At 41.2% G+C, this 22,385-nt stretch overlaps 1 protein-coding gene across 1 annotated transcript in view; it reads right to left on the bottom strand.

The window, feature by feature from the left end:
• The window catches only part of TMPRSS7 (transmembrane serine protease 7), a 41,063-nt gene extending 22,156 nt beyond the window's left edge, over positions 1-18,907 (bottom strand). The window contains exons 1-7 of the mRNA XM_027517434.1: positions 18,777-18,907; positions 14,397-14,464; positions 12,946-13,139; positions 11,398-11,436; positions 10,434-10,662; positions 8,861-8,991; positions 6,340-6,452 (exon numbers count right to left, since the gene is read on the bottom strand). Coding sequence (XP_027373235.1) covers positions 6,340-6,452; positions 8,861-8,991; positions 10,434-10,662; positions 11,398-11,436; positions 12,946-13,139; positions 14,397-14,464; positions 18,777-18,869 — 867 coding nt within the window. The 5' untranslated portion in view covers positions 18,870-18,907. The remainder of the gene's footprint in view (positions 1-6,339; positions 6,453-8,860; positions 8,992-10,433; positions 10,663-11,397; positions 11,437-12,945; positions 13,140-14,396; positions 14,465-18,776) is intronic.
• Between the last annotated feature and the right edge of the window lie 3,478 nt (positions 18,908-22,385).

Raw genomic sequence — 22,385 nt, 5'->3', positions numbered from 1 at the left:
GGTTTTTATTCACCATAAGATTCATGAGAACACATATCACATTTTTTCCACTCATCATCTGACTATTTCTTTATACTAAAAAAAAAAAAAAGATGCAAACTGAGAGATAGTAAACTCTTTAAGGAATCAATTAAATTGTACAGCATAAGAACATATTCCAGTGTTAATCCACCAAGAAACTCACTTAGGCATTTTCACTTAGTTCCAGGGCACCGAAACAAAATGAACTGATAGGCACCACTACCCCTCTCCCCAGCACAAAGGCTGTCTACAGTGAAAGGAAATATGTCCCCTTGCACACTGATTCCACTGATGCAGAATGGCACACTTCTACTTTCATACTCAGATTAACCAGGAGGAGCTGTTGATATTACTGTGATGATAAATAGAGGGGCAAAGTGCAATTCCACAAAGCATTGCAAGTTATTTTGACAAATGAACAAGAAACATAAACAATCTACTAAGTACTCTATCTCCTTCTGCTGCTGCTGCTGCTAAGTCACTTCAGTCATGTCCGACTCTGTGCGACCCCATAGATGGCAGCCCATCAGGCTTCCCTGTTCCTGGGATTCTCCAGGCAAGAACACTAGAGTGGGTTGCCATTTCCTTCTCCAATGCATGACAGTGAAAAGTGAAAGGGAAGTCGCTCAGCCGTGTCTGACTCTTAGCAACCCCATGGACTGCAGCCTACCAGGCTCCTCTGTCCATGGGATTTTCCAGGCAAGAGTACTGGAGTGGGGTGCCATTGCCTTCTCCAATGTTCTGTATTCTCTATTCCCACTGCCCAGCCCCTGCCTTTTCTTTGTGAACTTTAACCAAATAAGGGGAGGAATTCTCCTGATCTGGACCTGCTGTATTTAAATATTTCTCTAGTCAGCGATGATGACAGAATGCAGGACATGCCTTATCTTCAATCACCCCTAGCTCGCCAGTGGTTGTGTACACACAGCTCAGATGAACTTCAGATGAACACTGGGGAATTCTGCAGCAAAGATGCTTGTCACAGAAGCATGGAAGAGAGACTTCCTTCTGGGAATCCCATCTGATATGAGGAGGTGAACGTCCATGGCCCACGGTGATCCCTGCTTATGTCTGGCAGAACATACCTAATTGTATAGAGTGTTGGGCTGATAACATCTGTGATAAAGCAACTCAAAAGACAGCTTCTTTCTTTGCTTCTGAGACTCTAAAGCAAAACCGATCATTTGGGGGGGAAAACAAAAGGAAGAGAGAGGGAGGTGAATGTTCAGTGAAGTGATTGTTATGACACACAAGGGAGCTGAACATCTCTGTTGTTGTTTTGTTCAGTTGCCCAGTTGTGTCCTACTCTTTGTGACCCCATGGACTGCAGCATGCTAGGGCTGTCTGTCCCTCACCAACTCCCAGAGTTTGCCCAAGTTCATGTTCATTGCATCAGTGATACCATCTAGCCATCTCATCGCCTGACACCCTCTTCTCCTTCTGCCCTCGATCTTTCCCAGCATCAGGGACTTTTCCAATGAGTTGTCTATTGGCATCAGATGACCAAAATATACTGGAGCTTCAGCTTTAACATCAGTCATTCAGTGAATATTCCGGGTTGCTCTCCCTTAAGATTGAATAGTTTGATCTCCTTGCTGTCCAAGGGACTTTTAGGAGTCTTCTCCAGCAGCACAGTTTGAGGGCGTCTGTTCTTTGGCTTTCTGCCTTCTTTAGGGTCTGAACATCTTTAGGAGCCCAGAAAAGAAGGGGCTGCTGAATTTATTTATGGAGGAGGCATGATTCCTTCTAATTCCACATGGATTGCTCACTATTGGAGTAGCTTCTGGCAAATGACTTGCCCCCATTTATGTTTTCTTATCTATAAACCATAACTAGAGTATCTACCCTACCTCAGAGCTATATTTTGAAGAGCAAAATGTATGTGTGCTGAAAGCACTAAAGTACTAGACAAAAGTGGGGCTTTCCAGGTGGCACTAGTGAGACGTAAGAGACTTGGTTATATCCCTGGGTTGGGAAGATCCCCTGGAGAAGGACATGGCAACCCACTCCAGTATTTTTGCCTGGAAAATCCCATGGACAGAGAGACTAGTGGGCTACAATCCGTGGGGTCACAAAGAGTCGATGCCACGGAGCACAGTAAACAAAGGTAGACAACATATTATAACCTCAAAGTCCTTTTTTGGTTTTTCTGATTTAATATCTCCCTTCTCTGTAGTCTGCAAGCTCTGCCAAGGACTTTGGTCACCTTGCTACTAGGCAACCCTGTCCAGGTACAATGCCTGACATGTAGCAGACATTCTACAAATGTTCATTGAGTTAACAGGAGAGCTTGGGAGAAGAATCAGATGGGCTCTAAGTCGGAGCAAGAGTTAAACTTTCTCAGATAAATAAGACCTTAAAAACTCAGCTGAAAGTGAGTTGGCAAAGGGAATTGATTGTTCTTCGGTAGATTTGGAAATTGGACCAGGCTCTAAGAAGGACTGCGGATGACATAATCAACTCTTGCATTAAAAAAGGTTTATCGTGACTCGAGTCAGTATTTTTGTTGCTTAAGTCATCTGATTCTTAATCATTTTTAATAAATGCAAAGTTATTTTGCAGGTGACAAATTATTTTTTACATGATTTCCATTCAGAAACATGCTCTCACGCAGCTATCGGTGGTTGCTCAAAGCTTTCTAAGGAAGGAACAGCTTTATTTAACCTTCACACTGAGAAGGACTGACCTTGATCTCTGGGAAATGGTGTCATCCCATAAGCCTGGCCCCAGTATTTCCTGTCTCTCATTTCCCATTTCCCACCCCCAGGCTCTTTTCCTTATAAAGATTTCCTTTTATTCAGCCTTTCTAACCCTTGATTCAGTGAAACAGAAAGTGATTTGATATTTTTATTTGTACCTTAAACTAAAACTTAATCACAGCAATGTTTAGGAACTTTTAAGTTATATGTGGGATCAATAGCTGTTTTATCTCAAAAGGAATTTCAAAGTCATCTGGAGGTTTTAGGAATGGAGTCTTTCTTGTTCTGTGTGTTTAGTCACACAGTCATGTCTGACCCTTTGCAGTTCCAGGGACTATAGCCTCCCAGCTCCTCTGTCTATGGTATTTCCCAGGCAAGAATACTGGAGTGGGTTGCCATTTCCTACTCCAGGGAATCTTCTCGACCAAGGATGGAACTTGAGTCTCTTGTGTCTCCTGCGTCTCCTACATTGACAGGCAGATTCTTTACCACTAGCACCACCTGGAAAACCCCTTTCTTTTCCTAGGTATTATAAAGAAGATAACTGTTCATTGAAGAGATAAAAGAGACAGATTTGATGTCTTTCCCTTCTCTGTCCCCAACTCTTCTCATCTTCTCTTTCCCTCTTCCCGCCTCCCCCACCTTCATACTAGCTAGCCACCTGAGGCTCTGAGCTTCTGCTTCCCTGAGGCACTGAGAATCTGGCAGTAAGCGAGAGTTCAGCACCTTTATGTCTTAAATATATTTTAAATGTTTATGATAATGATCAAAAAAATAATTTAAGGCTGCATGCCAGCAGGACATTGACACCAAGTACAGATTTGGGTATAATGAAATTATTTCAGTATTTAAAGGTTATGACCTTGCATAAATCCTACATGTGCAGTAAGCAGGCTCCTGCCTGGGAGGCTTTGCCTCAACTTTTCCCTTTGCCTGCAAACTGTTATCCTGGCACACACCAGGTTAGTTCCCTTGTGTCTCAGGGTTCTGTGCAAATGTCCTCTTGTCAGTGAGGCTTTCCCTGATCACCCTGTTTGAGACAACAAATCCTGACTTCCTACCTTTCACACCCCCACTCCAACTCTGCTACGAAGCCCCTCCCCAGCCTCATTTTCCACAGCATTCTACCATCATGGGATGCGCTATAAATATTTTTGTTGCTGTTGTTCAGGCGTTTGGTCGTGTCTGATTCTTTGCAAGTCCATGGACTGCAGCATACCAGGCCTCCCTGTCCTTCACCATCTCCTAGCAAACATGAGTTTGCTCAGACTCATGTCCACTGAGTTGGTGATGCCATCCAACCATATTATACTCTGCCCTCCTCTTTTCCTTTTCCCTTCAATCTTTCCCAGCAACAGGGTCTTTTCAAATGAGTCAGTTCTTCACATCAGGTGGCCAAAGTATTGGAGCTTCAGCATCAGTCCTTAAAATGAATATTTAGGATTAATTTCTTTTAGGATTGACTGGTTTGATCTCCTTGCAGTCCAAGGGACTCTCAAGAGTCTTCTCCAGCACCACAATTCCAAAGCATCGATTCTTAAGCACCAGCCTTCTTTATGTCCAACTCTCACATTTGCACATGACTACTGGAAAAGCCATAGCTTTGACTATATGGACCTTTAAACATTTTACTTGTTTATTTGTTTGTCACCAGGAGTACGTCAAGGCTGTATATTGTCTCCTTGCTTATTTAACTTATATGTAGAGTACATCATGAGAAACGCTGGACTGGAAGAAACACAAGCTGGAATCAAGATTGCCGGGAGAAATATCAATAACCTCAGATATGCAGATGACACCACTCTTATGGCAGAAAGTGAAGAGGAACTCAAAAGCTTCTTGATGAAAGTGAAAGAGGAGAGTGAAAAAGTTGGCTTAAAGTTCAACATTCAGAAGACAAAGATCATGGCATGCGGTCCCATCACTTCATGGGAAATAGATGGGGAAACAGTGTCAGACTTTATTGTTTTGGGCTCCAAAATCACTGCAGATGGTGACTGCAGCCATGAAATTAAAAGGTGCTTACTCCTTGGAAGGAAAGTTATGACCAACCTAGATAGCATATTCAAAAGCAGAGACATTACTTTGCCAACAAAGTTCCGTCTAGTCAAGGCTATGGTTTTTCCTGTGATCAGGTATGGATGTGAGAGTTGGACTGTGAAGAAGGTTGAGCACCGAAGAATTGATGCTTTTGAACTGTGGTGTTGGAGAAGACTCTTGAGAGTCCCTTGGACTGCAAGGACATCCAACCAGTCCATTCTGAAGGAGATCAGCCCTGGGATTTCTTTGGAAGGAATGATGCTAAAGCTGAAACTCCAGTACTTTGGCCACCTCATGTGAAGAGTTGACTCACTGGAAAAGACTCTGATGCTGGGAGGGATTGGGGACAGGAGGAGAAGGGGACGACAGAGGATGAGATGGCTGGATGGCATCACTGACTTGATGGACGTGAGTCTGGGTGAACTCCGGGAGTTGGTGATGGACAGGGAGGCCTGGCGTGCTTCAATTCATGGGGTTGCAAAGAGTCGGACACGACTGAGCGACTGATCTGAACTGACTCCCTCTACTTTATAGTGAATTCCATGAGAGCAGAGCTTGTGTGTGTGTGTGTGTGTGTCAGACTTCATGGATCCTAGTGTCTAGAATACTGCCTGACACATAGCAGGCATTTAATAACAACATGCTGAATGAATACAAACTAGACAGTTCTTGCTGCTTACATCCAATATCTACATCTCATAGCTATTGCATGGTCTCACAAAAATTACTTCATATGCATATGCTGCAAGAGCAAAAGTGGCACCTTGCCCTATCTCCCTCTACATGAATATTAAGTTGAAGAAGGAAAAATAGGTAACAGACTGAGATTTTAAAAACAAACAGAGAAACAAACAAAAACCAGGAGCTCCCTGTCTAGCACTAGAAGAAGTTGTATGTATTTCATATAAATTTGCACTGATTTGTTTATACAATGAAATATATGTTTTTTGTTTGTTTTAATCACTAAATCATGCCTGACTTTTTGCAACTCCATGGACTGTAGCCTTCCAGGTTCCTCTGTCCATTGGATTCCCCAGGCAAGAATACTGGAGTGGTTGCCATTTCCTGCTTAATCCAATTTTTATTTTTTAAATTATCTTGCTGACAAAGTAATTAAAAGTTAATAATAAATGAGGTCTATCATAATAAAATAAGTTGTTTGATCCTGTAATAATGTCTTTGCATTTTTTAATCTGAGCCATCAGCAAAGCCCCTGGAATACTCGAGTGGGTAGTCATTCCCTTTTGCAGGGAATCTTCCCAATCCAGGGTCTCCCACATTGCAGGCAGATTCTTTACCATCTGAGCCTCCAGAGAAGCCTTTATTTTTTAATACAAACAAAATAAGAAACTGGATAAGTAAGCTCCAGGTTGCAAATGGCAGTTAATTTGTGGGAAACAAGTTGAAATTACAACAAACTTGCATGTTGTAGGTAAAATATTTTAATAAAGCTTAAATATTATAAAACTAACATTCTTTTCAATCATTTAAACAATCAGTATAATTAAATTCAGAGATAAATTGTTACTAAGAATAAGATAACAATATTTTTTCTAAGATAGTGGTAAAACTAGGCTACCTGAAATTTCCAGGTACACTTGCATTTCGGAGGACAGTAGCTTGGGTAATATGGACTTGAAATTTTCCCTTCAAAACCAGTGATTTCTTTGACCAACACTGTGTTTTCACATTCTGAAAAAAATATCCAGTAACACACAGTGATTTGCAGTTGTGAAATTATGAGAAATAGATAGCATACATTTCTTTAACAATAAATACACATTTTCTTGATCAATAAATACTTATCTTTGAAATATAAGCTACTTTTTAAAAAGAAATAGTACCCTAGGATATATAGCTATTATACTGTTCAAAGTCTACACTTTTTTTCAAATAATTTATTTTGGTTACAGATCTATAGGATGCTATTCCTTTCTTTAAAAAACATGGTTTAAATATATTTTTTCTTCCAGTTTTATTGAGCTATAATTAAAATATTAACCCTGTATATATATTTTGACATACAGCACTATAAATATATATTTCTAAAGCTCTGAGTTAATTTTGTTCAAATTAGTGTGTATTTGTTGTCAAGGGTATACCCAGTTTACATAACATGTTATACTCTTTAAGACAATCTAAATGTCTATTCTTACTGATACAGTCATCCCTCTGCTGGAATATAAGCTGTCTGAGAGCACTGATTTTTTTTATCTATTTTGCTTATTATTTTCCTAACACCTAAGTAGTTCCTGGCATACAACAGACATTCAGTAAGTATATTTTGAGTGAAAAGACAAATTCCAGTACCATATTTCTGTTATAATTCTTTTTTTTAACCATTGGAGTTACAAATAACTTTCAAAGCAACAATATCTCAAATATCGAGTTCAATTTTGTTCAATAAATTAATTTTACATTTGGTTTTGTAAAAATTTATCAAAATGAGCCACTGTCCTAAAAAATCGATGAATCTGTAGCTCTCACCATCTATTTAAGCCAAATTCTCTTCCCTCCTTACCCTCATCTCGCATTCTGATCTTTCTGTTGATGTTCATAAAAAAGTCAGCAGAACATGACCTGTAAGATTTGAGCAGTTTCCAAGGCAACAAATGTTATAAAATCATGAGAGTTTCGGTGAGGGCTCTTTTCATTCTGTTCTGTTTGACTATTTCAACCCAAGTCAAAAAAAGAAGAATGAAGACAAAAGTCACTTTTTGCTCACTAGAAAACCTCTGGGTTTTACATCACAAGCACCTTCTAGGATGGCACTCATGTGCACGCATGCTAAGTCGCTTTGGTTGTGTCCGACTCTTGCGACCCTATGGACTGTAGCCTGCCAGGCTCCTCTGTTCACGGGATTCTACAGGCAAGAACACTGGGACGGGCTGTGACGTCCTTCTGCAGGGGGCGTTCTCAGTGCAGGGATCAAACCCACATCTCTTCTGTCTCCTGCGTTGGCAGGCTGGTTCTTTAGCACTAGCACCACCTGGAAGCCTGGCACTCATGTGCATTACTATAAATGGGAATTTACAAAAGAAGGTGCTAAAAGAATGTGCTCTGCTGAGCCACTGTCCCTCAGCTCCAAACCCATCCCTCTCTGCTCTGCAAGGCTGGTCTGGCACTCTGCAAACTTCTCTCTTTTTACCCCCTGATAGACTCTGCCAGAGGGCTTCCCGGTGACACTAGCGGTAAGAATCCACTTGCCAATGCAGGAGACGTGAGAGATGAGGGTTTGATCCTTGGGTTGGGAAGATCCCCTAGAGAGGGCATGGCAACCCACTCCAGTATTCTTGCCTGGAGAATCCCATGGACATAAGAGACTAGAGGGCTACAGCCCATAGAGTTGCAGAGAGTCGGACACGACTGAAGCAATTTAGCAGGCACGTACACAGGCTCTGCCAGTAAGGGGTGCTAAAGAGAGGCTAGAAATCTGGAGAGGAAGAACAAGACTTGTGCCTGTTTCTTATTTCTGGGAGTGTCACCCCAGCAATGCCGCTTCACCCCTTCAGGTTCTCTTCCTTCTTGTAGCAGAATTGAATACTGCTAGCAGTTTTCCCACTCCCACTTTATTTTGTCTCCCTCAAAGATACCAGCTCAGCTGTCTGGCACCCTCCCCTCAAAGGCCTGGGTCCCAAGTTAATGAACTTCCGAAATCATAGACGTGAACACCAGCTAGGCAGGACCTCCTCCTCAGAGGCCTGAATTTCATTCCACAGACCCCCTCCTCCAAGTCCTAAACTGTAATCATTCCAATTGCTTTTATTTGTTCCTCCAAATCTACCAATAGTAGTTGCTTCCTACCATGTGTTACATCTGTGATAACTTACAGTCTTTTTGTTTTCATGTTTTTATGGGATTTTTTTGTTTTTTGCCTTGTGAGATACCCATTTTCACACCTTTGCACTGAGCTAAGAGTTCTTTATATTAAATCCTCTCTGTTAGAATAACTAGTAAGATCTCCCTCTTCTGACCAGACCCTGACTCAGGATCCTGACTTAATGCAACTAGTATTACAACATAGCCTCAGGAGAGATATGACTGGAGTATCTTATCAAAACAAGTATTCTCATAACTTATTTCAACTGGGAAAGACTTACTTTGCTCTGGGATGACTTCAAAATATGCCCGAATTCCTGATAGCCTCCATACCTGAGGAGACTTAAATGTCACCAACATGAGATTATTTGTGGAAACAAATGATTTTAATGTTCTTGCAGGTTCACAAATTCTGAAACCAGATAACAAAACAAAAGCACATAAATAATAGGTTGTTGAGGGTTGGACCTTCATTCGCCACTACTTCTGCACATTTCTTGGGCCCTCTGCACGATTCTCATGTCTTGGACTTTGCCAGCCAGGTCTTCATCAGTTAGTTGCCACAGGGCACTACAGATGGAGGGGAGCTGATCTAGGTACAGAAATTTTTGTCCAGTGACTATGGAAGAATTCTGGATGGCTGTCCCTGGACCCTCCTTGAGAGCAAACAAGGTATACCTGAAGGGTATTTAATGGCAAAATTCGTCAGCTCTTCCCCAGGGAAAACTGGGCTCGAAACTTAGCTCCATCACTTAACTGAGCAATGAAGTAACTAATTCTTCATAAATGACAGTTTCACAACTCTGAAATGGTAGTAATAATAATGGTATACTCCTCATAGCATTGTGATGGGGATTAAATGAGATAATAACTAACTGTGCTGGGAATAGTGGAAAGAAACCAATAACAATGATTGAGGGATGAGAATTAGTCACAAGTACTTTTCATTACAAATTTTTAGACACTGAATTTTTAACATGTTCATTCACCACCAAAATATGAAGAAATAACACTTACAAAAATATTATTCTATACATGCATAAACATTATTAAAAATGATAAGATAATTTGTATGTCTCTTAGCACAATGAGTAAAAATAACAAATTCTTAATAAAGCCTAACTGACGTTACTATGTTATCAAACTATTAAGCAATCACAAAAAGATGTCTACTAGTAAGTAGAAAAAACTAAGATATGTATATGTATATACGTGTAGAATAATGTACATGTATGAATGAAAAAATGTATGCAAAAATATAACATTTATTTTTTCTGGGTAATGGAAATGCAAAATAATTGACATTGTTTTCTCTGATTGACCTCACTTTCACATTGAACATTGTGTTATCTTTATAATAAGGAAAAAATTTATTTTTCTACAGCTATGTAATCATAATAGAATATTTATTCAAATGGGCTTCCCAGGTGGCTCTAGTGATAAAGAACCCACCTGCCAATGCAGGAGACATAGAGTTGTGGGTTGAATCCCTGGGTCAGGAAGATCCCCTGGAGGAGAGCATATTTAAACATTCTATTGAAACAATGGTCTTCATTGTGATTGTAATGAAGTAAAATTAAGGTTCCCCACCCCCCAGAAATCTGTTATATATCAAAACTATTGACCGAAGTTCCCACTGTACTGATTTTGACTGTTGTATGCTATAAATGAAAAGAAACAGTCTGATAGGCTCTGGCTAATCCGTGGGGCACTAAGTCATGGGTCAACCTCTGACCTCATGAACATACACAAAAATGGTTTAAAAAAAAAAAATCCAAGGGCAACCCTGACATTGTAAAAGAGAGACGTTATAAAAACTCTTTTCACTTGCCAACTAGAGTGCCTGCATCATACCTGTACAAGATGGTGCTCCGGATTGGCAAGAGAGAGTCATAAATGGTCAGGGAGTCAGTGACACAGTTGTCGGCTTCAATCTGGACAGACTCTATCGAGAGTCGGATCAGATGGCCCACTATGGCCACCAGCTTGAAGTGGCACATCAGCCTCCCTGAGGTTGTTGAAATCTCCAGAGGGTAGCGGAGAGACAGATGATCTGCGTAGAAGTCCTGGGAGCAGCCTTTGTCTGCAGAGACAGCACTGGGTTTTGCTTTGTTTTGTTTTAGGAATGATTTTTCTAGAAATCTTTATAAAAAATAAACAAAAGAGCTCACATGGAGAACATCTGCTGCTTTTGCCAGCCTAGAATCCACTCTCATATCTTCTGATAACAGTGCCTAGATTTTACTTTGAGAAACCATCCTCTACATGGCTTCATTGGGGTTAAACTCACCCCTAGATCCAGAGGTGAGCACACAATCCAGACTGACGAATCAGAGCCAAAGAAGCAAAGAGGCGGCATATCAGCCAGTTTGAGACAATGAGACTCAGTGCCAGGACTTCTGCAGAAACTATCATGAAATATAGGTGAGATTTTCTTTTTTTCCATCATGGTTGCTAAACTGATAAATTATAAGCTTGGATCTGCTAGTGGCCATTTACGCCACCACACTGGAAGAACCACTTGATAAAGCCTCAACAGAAGAAAGCAAGAATGCAGAGTCCTGATGACATTTTATCTTAGAACCTGGACCCAACCATGCCTGCAGCCAACATACTCCATGTATGTCCCAGTTATATGAGTCAATCAAGTTTCTTTCATGCTTAACCTAGTTTGAATATCCATCTGTCACTTGCAACTGAAAGAACACTAACAAATACCACTGAACAGGAAAGCTACAGCCAGAAAGGATGTAGATTTGTAGGCAGGGACATGGGTGGGGGGAGGAAGGGCAGGGAAGAAACCACAGATAGAACTTACTAGATCCTATGGTTGAAGAGTAATCTGACCGAAGACCAGCTGCAATGAAAAAGTACACAGAAAAAAAAACCTGTCAGTCCCAGAAATCAATTTGTCAGAATTTTGCTTAGTAAAAATATTTTCAGTCATTTAAAAGCAATCAGTGTATCTGAGATTTGCTTTAAAATAATCCTGTAAGGTAAAGGAGGTCATGTGGGTATTTAGAGATCAAATAGAACAGTAATGAGTTGATAGTTGTTGAAGCTGAATAAAGGGTGTAAGAGTTCATTAAACTATTCTCTTTACTTTTATGCTTTAAATCATCTGTAGTAACAAGTTTTAAACACTTTTTATGACAAAAAAATACCCCAACAAAATATGAAAATAACTGCTTTTGCATCTGAAATAGTGTATATGGTACAGAATTTTCCACTAGACATTTTCCATTCATTCATTACTTATTCCAAATACTTTTCATCTACCTACTACATGCCCACATATCTATCTATCTAATTTAAATCAAAATAGAAAGGTGCATAAATTTGGGGTTAAACAATAATTAAACCACTTTTCTGTTAAGACAAGTGATGGAGTTTGCATTTTGACTGTGCTATGGAGCAGGCCATTTTGGAGCATTGGAACACACTATAGAACATAGACACAGTTCTGTCTGAATGAAGAAACAAGGAAAGTAAACCTCAGCAAAACTTTCCTTCTTCAGGACTTTGTCCCTTGGAGCCTCGGTTTGAAGATGCCTGAAGCCAAATTAAGTATAGAGAAGGGTTTGTTGTTTAGTCACTCAGTCCTATCCGACTCTTTTGCGACTCCATGGACTGTAGCCTGCCAGGCTCCTCTGTCCTTGGGATATTGCAGGCAAGAATACTGGAGCAGGTTGCCATTTCCTTCTCCAGGGGATCTTCCAGACCCAGAGATTGAAGCCATGTCTCCTGCATTGGCAGGCAAGTTCTTTACTACTGGGCCACGAGGGAAGCCCCCATAGGGAAGGGTATCCTTTAATAAATTTAATTTCATAAATATATTTGACTCCAATTCTATTGTCTAATCATTGTATACAACATTTAGCAACTTTCTTTATCAATGTAGCTCCAGAGTCTTTAGCTAATCCTGTTCCACTGAGATTGTGGAAAAGAATACAGTCATTCCTCAGTATCCACCAGGAACTGGATCCAAGACTATGCATCCCCATCCCCAAGGATGCCAAAATCCAAGGACACTCAAGTATAAAGTGTATAAAGTGGAATAGTATTTGCATTAAAATCCATGCACATCCTCCGGTATACTTCAGAACATCTCAAGATTACTTATAGTAGCTAATTCAACATAAATGCTGTGTAAATTTGCCAGCCGGCGGCAAATTCAAGTTTCGCTTTTTGGAACTTTCTGGATTTTTTTTCTGAATATTTTCAACCCATGGTTGGTTGAATCCATGAATGCAGAGTCCATGGATACAGAGGGAAGACTGTACTTCGTGACAACATTGATTACAATAAAACAGTATCAAGAGCACTGCTGGAAGGAGAGCTTGAAGGAGAATTACCCAATAATCACCATTTAATACCACAGAGTCCATGTCCACAGCCAGACCCTGCAGGCTCCCCACAGAGGTCCGGTTTATGATGCTCGTCTGGATGGAGTCCTTCAAGATGGCAGCCACACAGTCCTCACAGAAGATGTGGCCCTTGGCATGAGGCATGACAAATACAAGCCAAAAGTGCACAAGGAGGCCACCTTTGTTGTTACTGCTACAGTGAAAAGAGAAAGAAGTTCAGGGATATACCTCTTAGGAAGCAGACATTCACAAGGAGCCAGTGACCCAGCTGATAAATTCAAGGTGAAGCCAATGAGCACACCCTTCAATAAACATAACTTCCTTCTTTAGGAAGCCATTGACCACTTTTATGGGAATTTAGAAAGAAAGGCATCTTGATCTGTGTATTCTTGTGCTGGGTTCAAATCTAGAACCATTAGTATATTTTGCATCTCCATGGAGAATACACTGTTTCTATGGGTATCAATCAATGTTCACTGCCATTACAAATAACAACAGTTAGAATGCTTGATACCTCAGGAGCTTTAGACACAGTGTTTAAACCTGCTTCATCCCATTAATCCTGTGAGGAAGGTCCTATTACTCTTTCAAATTTACACATGAAGAAATGAGGGTCAACTCGAAATCATACAGCTGCTGAGTAACAAATCTAGAATTCAAGCCTAACTTGGTTTTCAGGTAGCTGCTCCTGCTTCAGTTTGCTCTTGGAGCAGAATCTCCGAAGACGTAAATATTGTCATGTTTTATGAAAAAAAACATAAGATAGTGTTCTACCACACATATTTTGGGAAATGGAAAGTGAAGGAAAGGAAACAAATTGCTTTACTACAAGACTTTCTTAGTGCCTTTAATCTGACAAAATGAATTGTGAATCTCTGTAGATATAGCGGAAGTGGGGGAAGGCAAGATACAGTACACAGCACACAAATTTTCCTAAAAACCATTTGAACATGGGATGCTTTTTTCTCAGAAGATTTCTAGCAACTAGTTTTTTACTGAACATATTTTGAAATGCATCGATCAGTGTTTTATTTTTGCCTTCACCTAATACTAGTGGACATGTTTATGGCCATTTTGCCTAGCAGTATTAGTACAGAGGTCCAGGTTAATTCCTGGTGTTTGTGTTTGTTCAGTCTCTCAGTTGTGTTTGACTCTTTGTGACTCCATGGGCTTTAGCCCACTAAGCTCCCCTGTCCATGGGATTTTCCCAGCAAAAATACTGGAATGGGTTGCCATTTCCTTCTCCAGGGTAGTTCCTGGTGAGTTTTGGTAAATGAACAGAAAAACTCAGCATGACAAAGATCTGGGTCATAATTGTGCTAAAAGGGTATTAACCCACAACTATCCCCAAGAAGTTACTTGAAAATGATGTTATTACAGCCCTTCCACACTGTTGTGAGGAATTTACAGCAGTGAATGTAGAAGTCCCAAAGCAAGGGACTTTCCATACCTGACATCTGCAACTACAGACTGCTTGTAAAATTTGGAGAAGGCAGATGTTGTGTAAACCAGGTTTATCTGCAAAAGAAGAACAAAGGTATCTGAAGTCTTTCAAACTTGGCTTCCATGCACAGTACCCAGCGTTCTATAGGTCCAAGCTTTGACAGTTAGCAAGGAGAAAAGCCAGGCTCAAACTAAAGGCTTCTAATGCCAAACTCAGGCATTATTCTTTGGATTAAAATAATTTATTACTTCCTGTATCAGAGTTACTGTCATTCTGCTGTTGGTGAAAATTAATCAGTTACCTTTATTCATTTATTGCTGTATTTAGATACCTTAATCAAGCTTAACTTTAGAACTATGCTACTCCAGTAGTAAATTTTCCCCACAATAAGTAAAATTCCTTTAAGCACATTTTCAAAGTATTTGACTCCATCTCTTCAATCAGTGTACACCGTGGAAAATGTATATTCTCAAGGACATATTCCTAAATTAGCCACTAGAGGGCGAGTAATACCCACGGTAGGGTCTTAAATCTCCCTTCAGAACTCTCCAGTCTCCAGGAATTTTTTTTTTAACACCATAAATGGATCTCAAAAAGAGAGCTACTTCAATCAACTGACATGGTGTGCCCTTACTTAGCATTTCTAAAACCAGTTTCTTCTACCAAGTCTTCCCCTGTATTCCCCTTCCTGCTGCTGCTGCTGCTGCTAAGTCCTTCAGTCGTGTCTGACTCTGTGCGACCCCATAAAAGGTAATCCACCAGGTTCCTCCATCCCTGGGATTTTCCAGGCAAGAACACTGGAGTGGGTTCCCCTTCCTCAGTTCAGTTCAGTTGCTCAGTCGTGTCCGACTCTTTGCGACCCCATGAATCGCAGCACTCCAGGCCTCCCTATCCATCATCAACTCCCAAAGTTCACTCAGACTCATGTCCATCGAATCGGTGATGCCATCCAGCCATCTCATCCTCTGTCGTCCCCTTCTCCTCCTGCCCCCAATCCCTCCCAGCATCAGGGTCTTTTCCAATGAGTCAACTCTTTGCATGAGGTGGCCAAAATACTGGAGTTTCAGCTTCAGCATCAGTCCTTCCAATGAACAACCAGGACTGATCTCCTTTAGGATGGACTGGTTGGATCTCCTTGCAGTCCAAGGGACTCTCAAGAGTCTTCTCCAACACCACAGTTCAAAAGCATCAATTCTTTGGTGCTCAGCTTTTTTCACAGTCCAACTCTCACATCCATACATGACCACTGGAAAAACCATAGCCTTGACTACACGGACCTTTATTGGCAAAGTAATATCTCTTCTTTTCAATATACTACCTAGGTTGGTCATAACTTTCCTTCCAAGGAGTAAGCGTCTTTTAATTTCGTGGCTGCAGTCACCATCTGTAGTGATTTTGGAGCCCAGAAAAATAAAGTCTGACACTGTTTCCACTGTTTCCCCATCTATTTCCCAAGAAGTGATGGGACCAGATGTCATGATCTTCGTTTTCTGAACGTTGAGCTTTAAACCCACTTTTTCACTCTCCTCTTTCACTTTCATCAAGAGGCTTTTTAGTTCCTCTTCACTTTCTGCCATAAGGGTGGTATCATCTGCATGTCTGAGGTTATTGATATTTCTCCCAGCAATCTTGATTCCAGCTTGTGCTTCTTCCAGCCCAGCGTTTCTCATGATGTACTCTGCATAGAAGTTAAATAAGCAGGGGTGACAATATACAGCCTTGACGTACTCCTTTTCCTATTTGGAACCAGTCTGTTGTTCCATGTCCAATTCTAACTGTTGCTTCCTGACCTGCATATAGGTTTCTCAAGAGACAGGTCAGGTGGTCTGGTATTCCCATTTCTTTCAGAATTTCCCACAGTTTATTGTGATCCACACAGTCAAAGGCTTTGGCATAGTCCATAAAGCAGAAATAGATGTTTTTCTGGAACTCTCTTGCTTTTTCGATGATCCAGCCGATGTTGGCAATTTGATCTCTGGTTCCTCTGCTTTTTCTAAAACCAGCTTGAACATCTGGAAGTTCACAGTTCACATACTGCTGAAGCCTGGCTTGGAGAATTTTGAGCATTACTAGCATGTGAGATGAGTGCAATTGTGTGGTAGTTTGAGCATTCTTACATAGTAGATACATAGTAGCAAAATCACCTACCTAACCTACCAGAGCCTCTTTATGAAGGTGAGAGGAGAGTGGAAAAGCTGGCTTAAAACTCAACTTTCAAAAAACTAAGTTCATGGCATCTGGTCCCATTACTTCATGGCAAGTAGATGGGGAAACAATGGAAACAGTAATGGATTTTATTTTCTTGGGCTCCAAAATCACTGAAGATGGTGACTGAAGCCATGAAATTAAAAGATACTTGTTCCTTGGAAGAAAAGCTATGACCAACCTAGACAGCATATTAAAAAGCAGAGACATTACTTTGCCAACAAAGGTCCATCTAGTCAATGTTATGGTTTTTCCAGTAGTCATGTATGGATGTGAGAGTTGGACCATAAAGAAGGCTGAGTGCTGAAGAATTGATACTTTTGAACTGTGGTGTTGGAGAAGACTCTTGAGAGTCTCTAGGACTGCAAGGAGATCAAACCAGTCAATACTGAAGGAAATGAATCCTGAATATTCATTGGTTGGACTGATGCTGAAACTGAAGCTCCAATACTTTGGCTACCTGATGTGAAGAGCCAATTCATTAGAAAAGACCCTGATGCTAGGAAAGGTTGAAGGCAGGAGGAGAAGGGGACAACAGAGGACAAAATGGTTGGATGGCATGACCCAGCCAATGGACATGAGTTTGAACAAGCTCTGGAAGATGATGATGGATAGGGAAGCCTGGAGTGCTGCAGTCCATGGGGTTGCAAAGAGTCACACATGACTGAACAACAAATGGCCCATGAGAAAATCACAAAACTCCCAAAACCTTAGAAATAATACAGCATCATGGAAAAATATGATCCATGGAGTTTAAATTCACTATGCAACACAGAACATGTTACCTTGGCCTACTGAGCTTCCTTTCCCCCGCTGCCTTCTCTCTTTTTAATTCTATAAAGAGGTGATAAAAATGCCTACTTCTTTGGGTGGGATGATAAATAGTTATAGTTAAATGGGTTGAGCACAGTACTAACTATACAAACAGGGTCTACACAAAGCCAGCATTGAGTTTGCAGGAGGCCAAGGAAGGTTGCTTTGAGAAAGAGGTTTTTTGGATGGGTCATGAATGACGGGTGGAATTTCATTACCTAGAGGTTGGACAGAAAGGTTTAGGTCCAAAGTGAGTAACACGAGAAATCAGAGCCACCAGACATGTAAGTGCAACAGTTATTCATAACCTGCAACGATTATTCATACCAAGCAAAGATTGCCTTATTTCACAAAGTTTCTGTGGGAGAAAGTGGTGAAAAATGAGGCTGGGATGATCAGGGGACAGATTTAGAAAAGTGTTTGCCTGCCATTCTTCAGAATCAGTATGTTATCCTTATGCCAAAGGAGAAATGTTACCGTTGAAGGATCACTCCAGCGGTAGAGAGGAATGATTTTGGGTAGGGATAGAGGAATACTGCCTGGGATTGGAAAAAATGTTAAGGAGATTTAAAAAGAATGCCTCCCTCTTTGGGCTAATTGGAGAGATCATTGATGTTTAGGAAAGGCCATGATAGATATTTTTCTGTTCGACCAGTTATACTTTTAGGAACTCAGCTAAGGAAGTAATCAGAGACACACAGCTTCCCTGTAACAGCAAAAATCGGAAACAACTTAAATATCTAATAAAAGAGACTTGCCAACTTCAAAGCTATCAAAATTTATGTTTTTTTCCCCCAAAGACTATGTACTCACATAGAAACATGCAATATTAAGAAGAAAAAGTCAGATTGTAAAACTGAATATCTACTAATACTCCAGTTCTGTGCTATATCCTATGTCTGTGTGGTCGAAAGTCAAAAGAGGCTGTATCTCTGGAGATTGTATTAAATGAGGTTTTATTTTTTAAATACTTTTTCTAAATTTTATAAATGTTTATAATAATACAAATTAGTTCTATAATAGGAAAAGTGGGTTTTTTTAAGTGAAGAGATGCCAGTGTATCAGTGTTGAAATAAATGTGTATGGATCACAGAATTAATCAGTATGCATGTAATTTCTGTACTAGAAGGCATTTTAAAGTTCACCTGATCCAATTACTTTATTTTATAGATAAGAAAAACTGAAGCTCAGGAAGTCATTTCTTTTTATTTTCAGTAGAAAAAAAAGAAATAATTTATAAAATAGCATTTTATCTTACAGCCATGATGAGCTAAATCCCATGTTTTCCTGAGTTCTTCCTTCAGCCCCCGTCCCTCCCCCACTGACCTCACCTTTCCCAGCCTCTCCCAGCTCCCGCCATCACCTCACCACTTGCTGCACAGTGCGCGCCACTGACAGAAACTCCCTGGACTCCTTCTGTCGGTATTCAGGAAGAAACTCAATGTTGGTGATGCGAAACATCCCAGCAAAGTAAAAAGCATCTCTGCTTTCTGTCTTACCTGTAAAACAGGAGGGAAGGTGGTCAGGAGGCTTTCCCATCTGTGGGGTGGTAAGGCATGATCTATGTCTGTATCACCGTTCTAAAATGCTTTTATTTTAGACAGTTCTGTATTTTACTGGTCGTAGCCTGAGAAGCTCTAAATGTAGTTTACAACATCTCTTCCATCAGCAGTAATCATCATAGCCCTTTATATTCTAATCTTTCTATCATCTTCTGGCAAATGCTTAAGAATAAGAATTTAAGGTCACAGACTTCTTTGACTTTACATCTGTCCTGGAGTCACTAAATAAGGATTTTTGATAGCTCAGTTGGTAGAGTCCGCTTGCAATACAGGAGACCCTGATTCAATTCCTGGGTCGGGAAGATCCACTGGAGAAGGGATAGGCTACCCACTCCAGTATTCTTGGGCTTCCCTTGTGGCTCAGCTGGTAAAGAATCCATCTGCAATGCAGGAAACCTGGGTTCAATCCTTGGGTTGGGGAGATCCCCTGGAGAAGGGAAAAGCTACCCCCTCCAGTATTCTGGCCTGGAAAATTACATAGACTGTTTAGTCCATGGGGTCACAAACAGCCCAACAGGACTGAGCAACTCTCACTTTCAGAGTCACTAAGGGGCCAGAAACATAGAGCATAAACAATGTTCACAAGTCTCGCATCTGTGGCAGGTGAGGAGGTAAGAAATGTACACTGCCAAGCTCTGGAGTGTCATGAGCACAGTGGTGAAGAGGGAAGGACTCCCCCAGCTGACCTCCACTCAGCCCCAAGTCTCTCATCCCCTTTCTGACTTTTGTGGATGATGCCCCGGGTGCTGGGCCGATCTTTAGCTCTGAGAAATGCATGGAGAGCTTATTCACAAAGAGTGGTCCTCAGTCCAGTGTCAGATAACTCCTGCTCAAAGATTCTGTCCAAGGAGGACCATGGGACTGGGTATCATTTGGGCCAGAAACTGCTGCCAAGACAGACAAGGATATTGCCATGTTTGAGATGCCTTCAGGTCCCTGAGAATAGCCTAGGGAGATGAGGGACTCTCTTTTCAAATGTTCCTTTTTGTTACAAGGTTTTATTGCTATGAGGCATCACCCCCAGGCTCTCATGGCCATGGTATATTTCTTTCCTGAGACACATGTCCCATGGTATCAGAACTTTTATCTGCATTTCTGCCTTTCTAAATGAACAGTAAATTTTTTTGTCTCTCAGCCCCTAACATAGGGTAGTGAGTGCCTGACTTAGATTTCAAGCCCAATAAATGTCGGTGGGAAGGAAGGGAAGAGGAAAAGAAATAGTCTCTCTTAGTACAATGCCCAGCACCTGGAAATGCTAAATAAGTGATGGCTGAATTAAAAGAAGGTGCAACCAGGATTTCCTTGGTGGTCCAGTGGTTAAGAATCTGCCTTGCAATGCAGAGGACACAGGTTCAATCCCTGGTCAGGGAACTAGAATTCCACGTGCCCATGTGCCACAACCACTGAGCCAGCACACCACAAGTAGAAAGTCTGTGTGCCACAACGGAAGGTCTGGAATGATGCAACAAAGATCACCATGCATGCCATAGCTGAGACCAGACACAGCGGAACAAATATTAAAAGGAAAAAATAAAAGAAGGCGCAACCTGTGTGAAGGTGGGGGGCCACCTCCCTGTGTGATCCATTCAGGGGTCACGTTAGCCATGTGGTGAGGCTGTGGAGGGTGGGAGAGGGGCCAGAGACCTGAGCTCCTGTCCTAAATTTATTCTTTCAAGTTATGAAGCTGAGCCTCCTAAAACTGAATTCCTCTGCCAAGTTTAGGACTAACCTTTCTGCCCCAAACTCTCTTCCTTTTCTTGTCCTACAACTGTTCACCTCAAAGAAAAGAGGGAACTGAAACAGAGAAGGACCCTGTGGGACCCTCTTGGGTATAGAAGCCTTTCTGTTTTCCCCATTTCTTTTTTGTAGGAAAAAGGATTCATCCTCCCAGACCTTCCCTGAATTACAAAAGGTAGATTCAAATAGTTACCAGTTAGAAATGTAGGAATGCAGAAATAAAGGAAATGTGGTCATGAAACAAATAGTTCAGTGATAAAGCAGAGACCTAGTTCCTCCTCAAGGGATACACATCATGTCGGGGGAGTGTGTAATTTCCTCAGTTCTGTTTCGTCACAACAAAAGTTTGAAGTGGCAGACCGGTATTACAGCCCTCGGACAGGCCAGTGTCACAGCTCAGTTTTATTAGAAAATAAAGGAAAATACATCCTCGAGGCATGAGGGCTTGCCGACCCAGAAGACACAAAGAGAAGAGACAGAGACAGAGAGAGAGCCCTGGCCCTTTGGCTCCTCTTTTTATATGTTTTTTCTCCTCCCCCTGGACTTGCCCTATGTAAATTCGGCTAGCCAGGAGTGCTGTTTGCTCTACCTGAGGTCCTCACTCTGGTCCTCAGACCTTCCTTTGTTTATTTTCGAGGGCTTTTCCTTTCCTTGTCTTTTAGCCACTGCCATTCTGGACTCCTTTTTCCTATTCTTACTGCCTAACAATCACAATCTGGTCTACATCTTTGAGTTCTTCTATAGGAACTGATAGGAATTAAGGCCCCCAAACAGGTGGAAAATGGTGAATTCAGGCTGAGCACAAACATGTGGACTCCAGACTGGCTTGAACCAGAAGGCTGAGATTGAAACAGATTGAACCAGAAGGTTGAGATTTCTCACATGCCATCCTGTTATCTCACCACCAACCATCAGAAGAAAGTCACACACCCCTCAGCCCACATTCACAAAATTTTCCTTTAAAAACTTTTCCTTGAAGACCATCAGGGAGTTAGCATCTTTTGAGCATGAGCTGCCCATTCTCTTTGCTTGGCTCATAAAATAAACCTTTCTTGCTCCAAATTCTGACATTGCAGTTTGCTTGGCTTCACTGTGAGTTGGGCACATGAACTTGGGTTCAACAACAGTTATGTAACCTTGGACACACTGCTTTGCCTCGTTAAGCCTCTTGTATAAAGAAACATTTGTTTCTGTCTCTGATTTTACCCAGAAAGTCATCCTTAGGTGTTTCTTTTTTTTTTTTTTTTCCTGTTGCAGATTCTTAAAATTTAAATGAAAGCTCTGACCACCTGGAAGCTCACACACATCCTTCTTCTATCCGTAGGTATTCAAGGGATAAACAATGCAAGAGAGTTCAGTTTAGCCAGCTTACATTTATCTATCTCTTCTGCTCAGGTCAACATACAATCCCTGCTTGTGAAACTGAGCAGGACCCTGTGGGGCCCTCCTAGGCACAAAAGCCTTTCTGTGTTCCCTGTTTTCTTATTCATAAAAAATCAGGGAAGTAAAGGAATGCAGAAACAAAGGAACGATCAAGAAACTATAGTCCAGGATCCTGGTTCTTCTGCAGGAGCCACCTATACAGATGGAGGATGGTAACTTCAGGCTAAGCACAATAATCCTTAAATACCACCCTGTTAGCTAACCAACCAATTAGAGGATAGTTGTATACCCCGCA

Source organism: Bos indicus x Bos taurus, chromosome 1 (assembly GCF_003369695.1).
Source record: "Bos indicus x Bos taurus breed Angus x Brahman F1 hybrid chromosome 1, Bos_hybrid_MaternalHap_v2.0, whole genome shotgun sequence".
NCBI classification, from domain to species: domain Eukaryota; kingdom Metazoa; phylum Chordata; class Mammalia; order Artiodactyla; family Bovidae; genus Bos; species Bos indicus x Bos taurus.
This window is presented reverse-complemented; position numbering and strand designations above follow the sequence as displayed.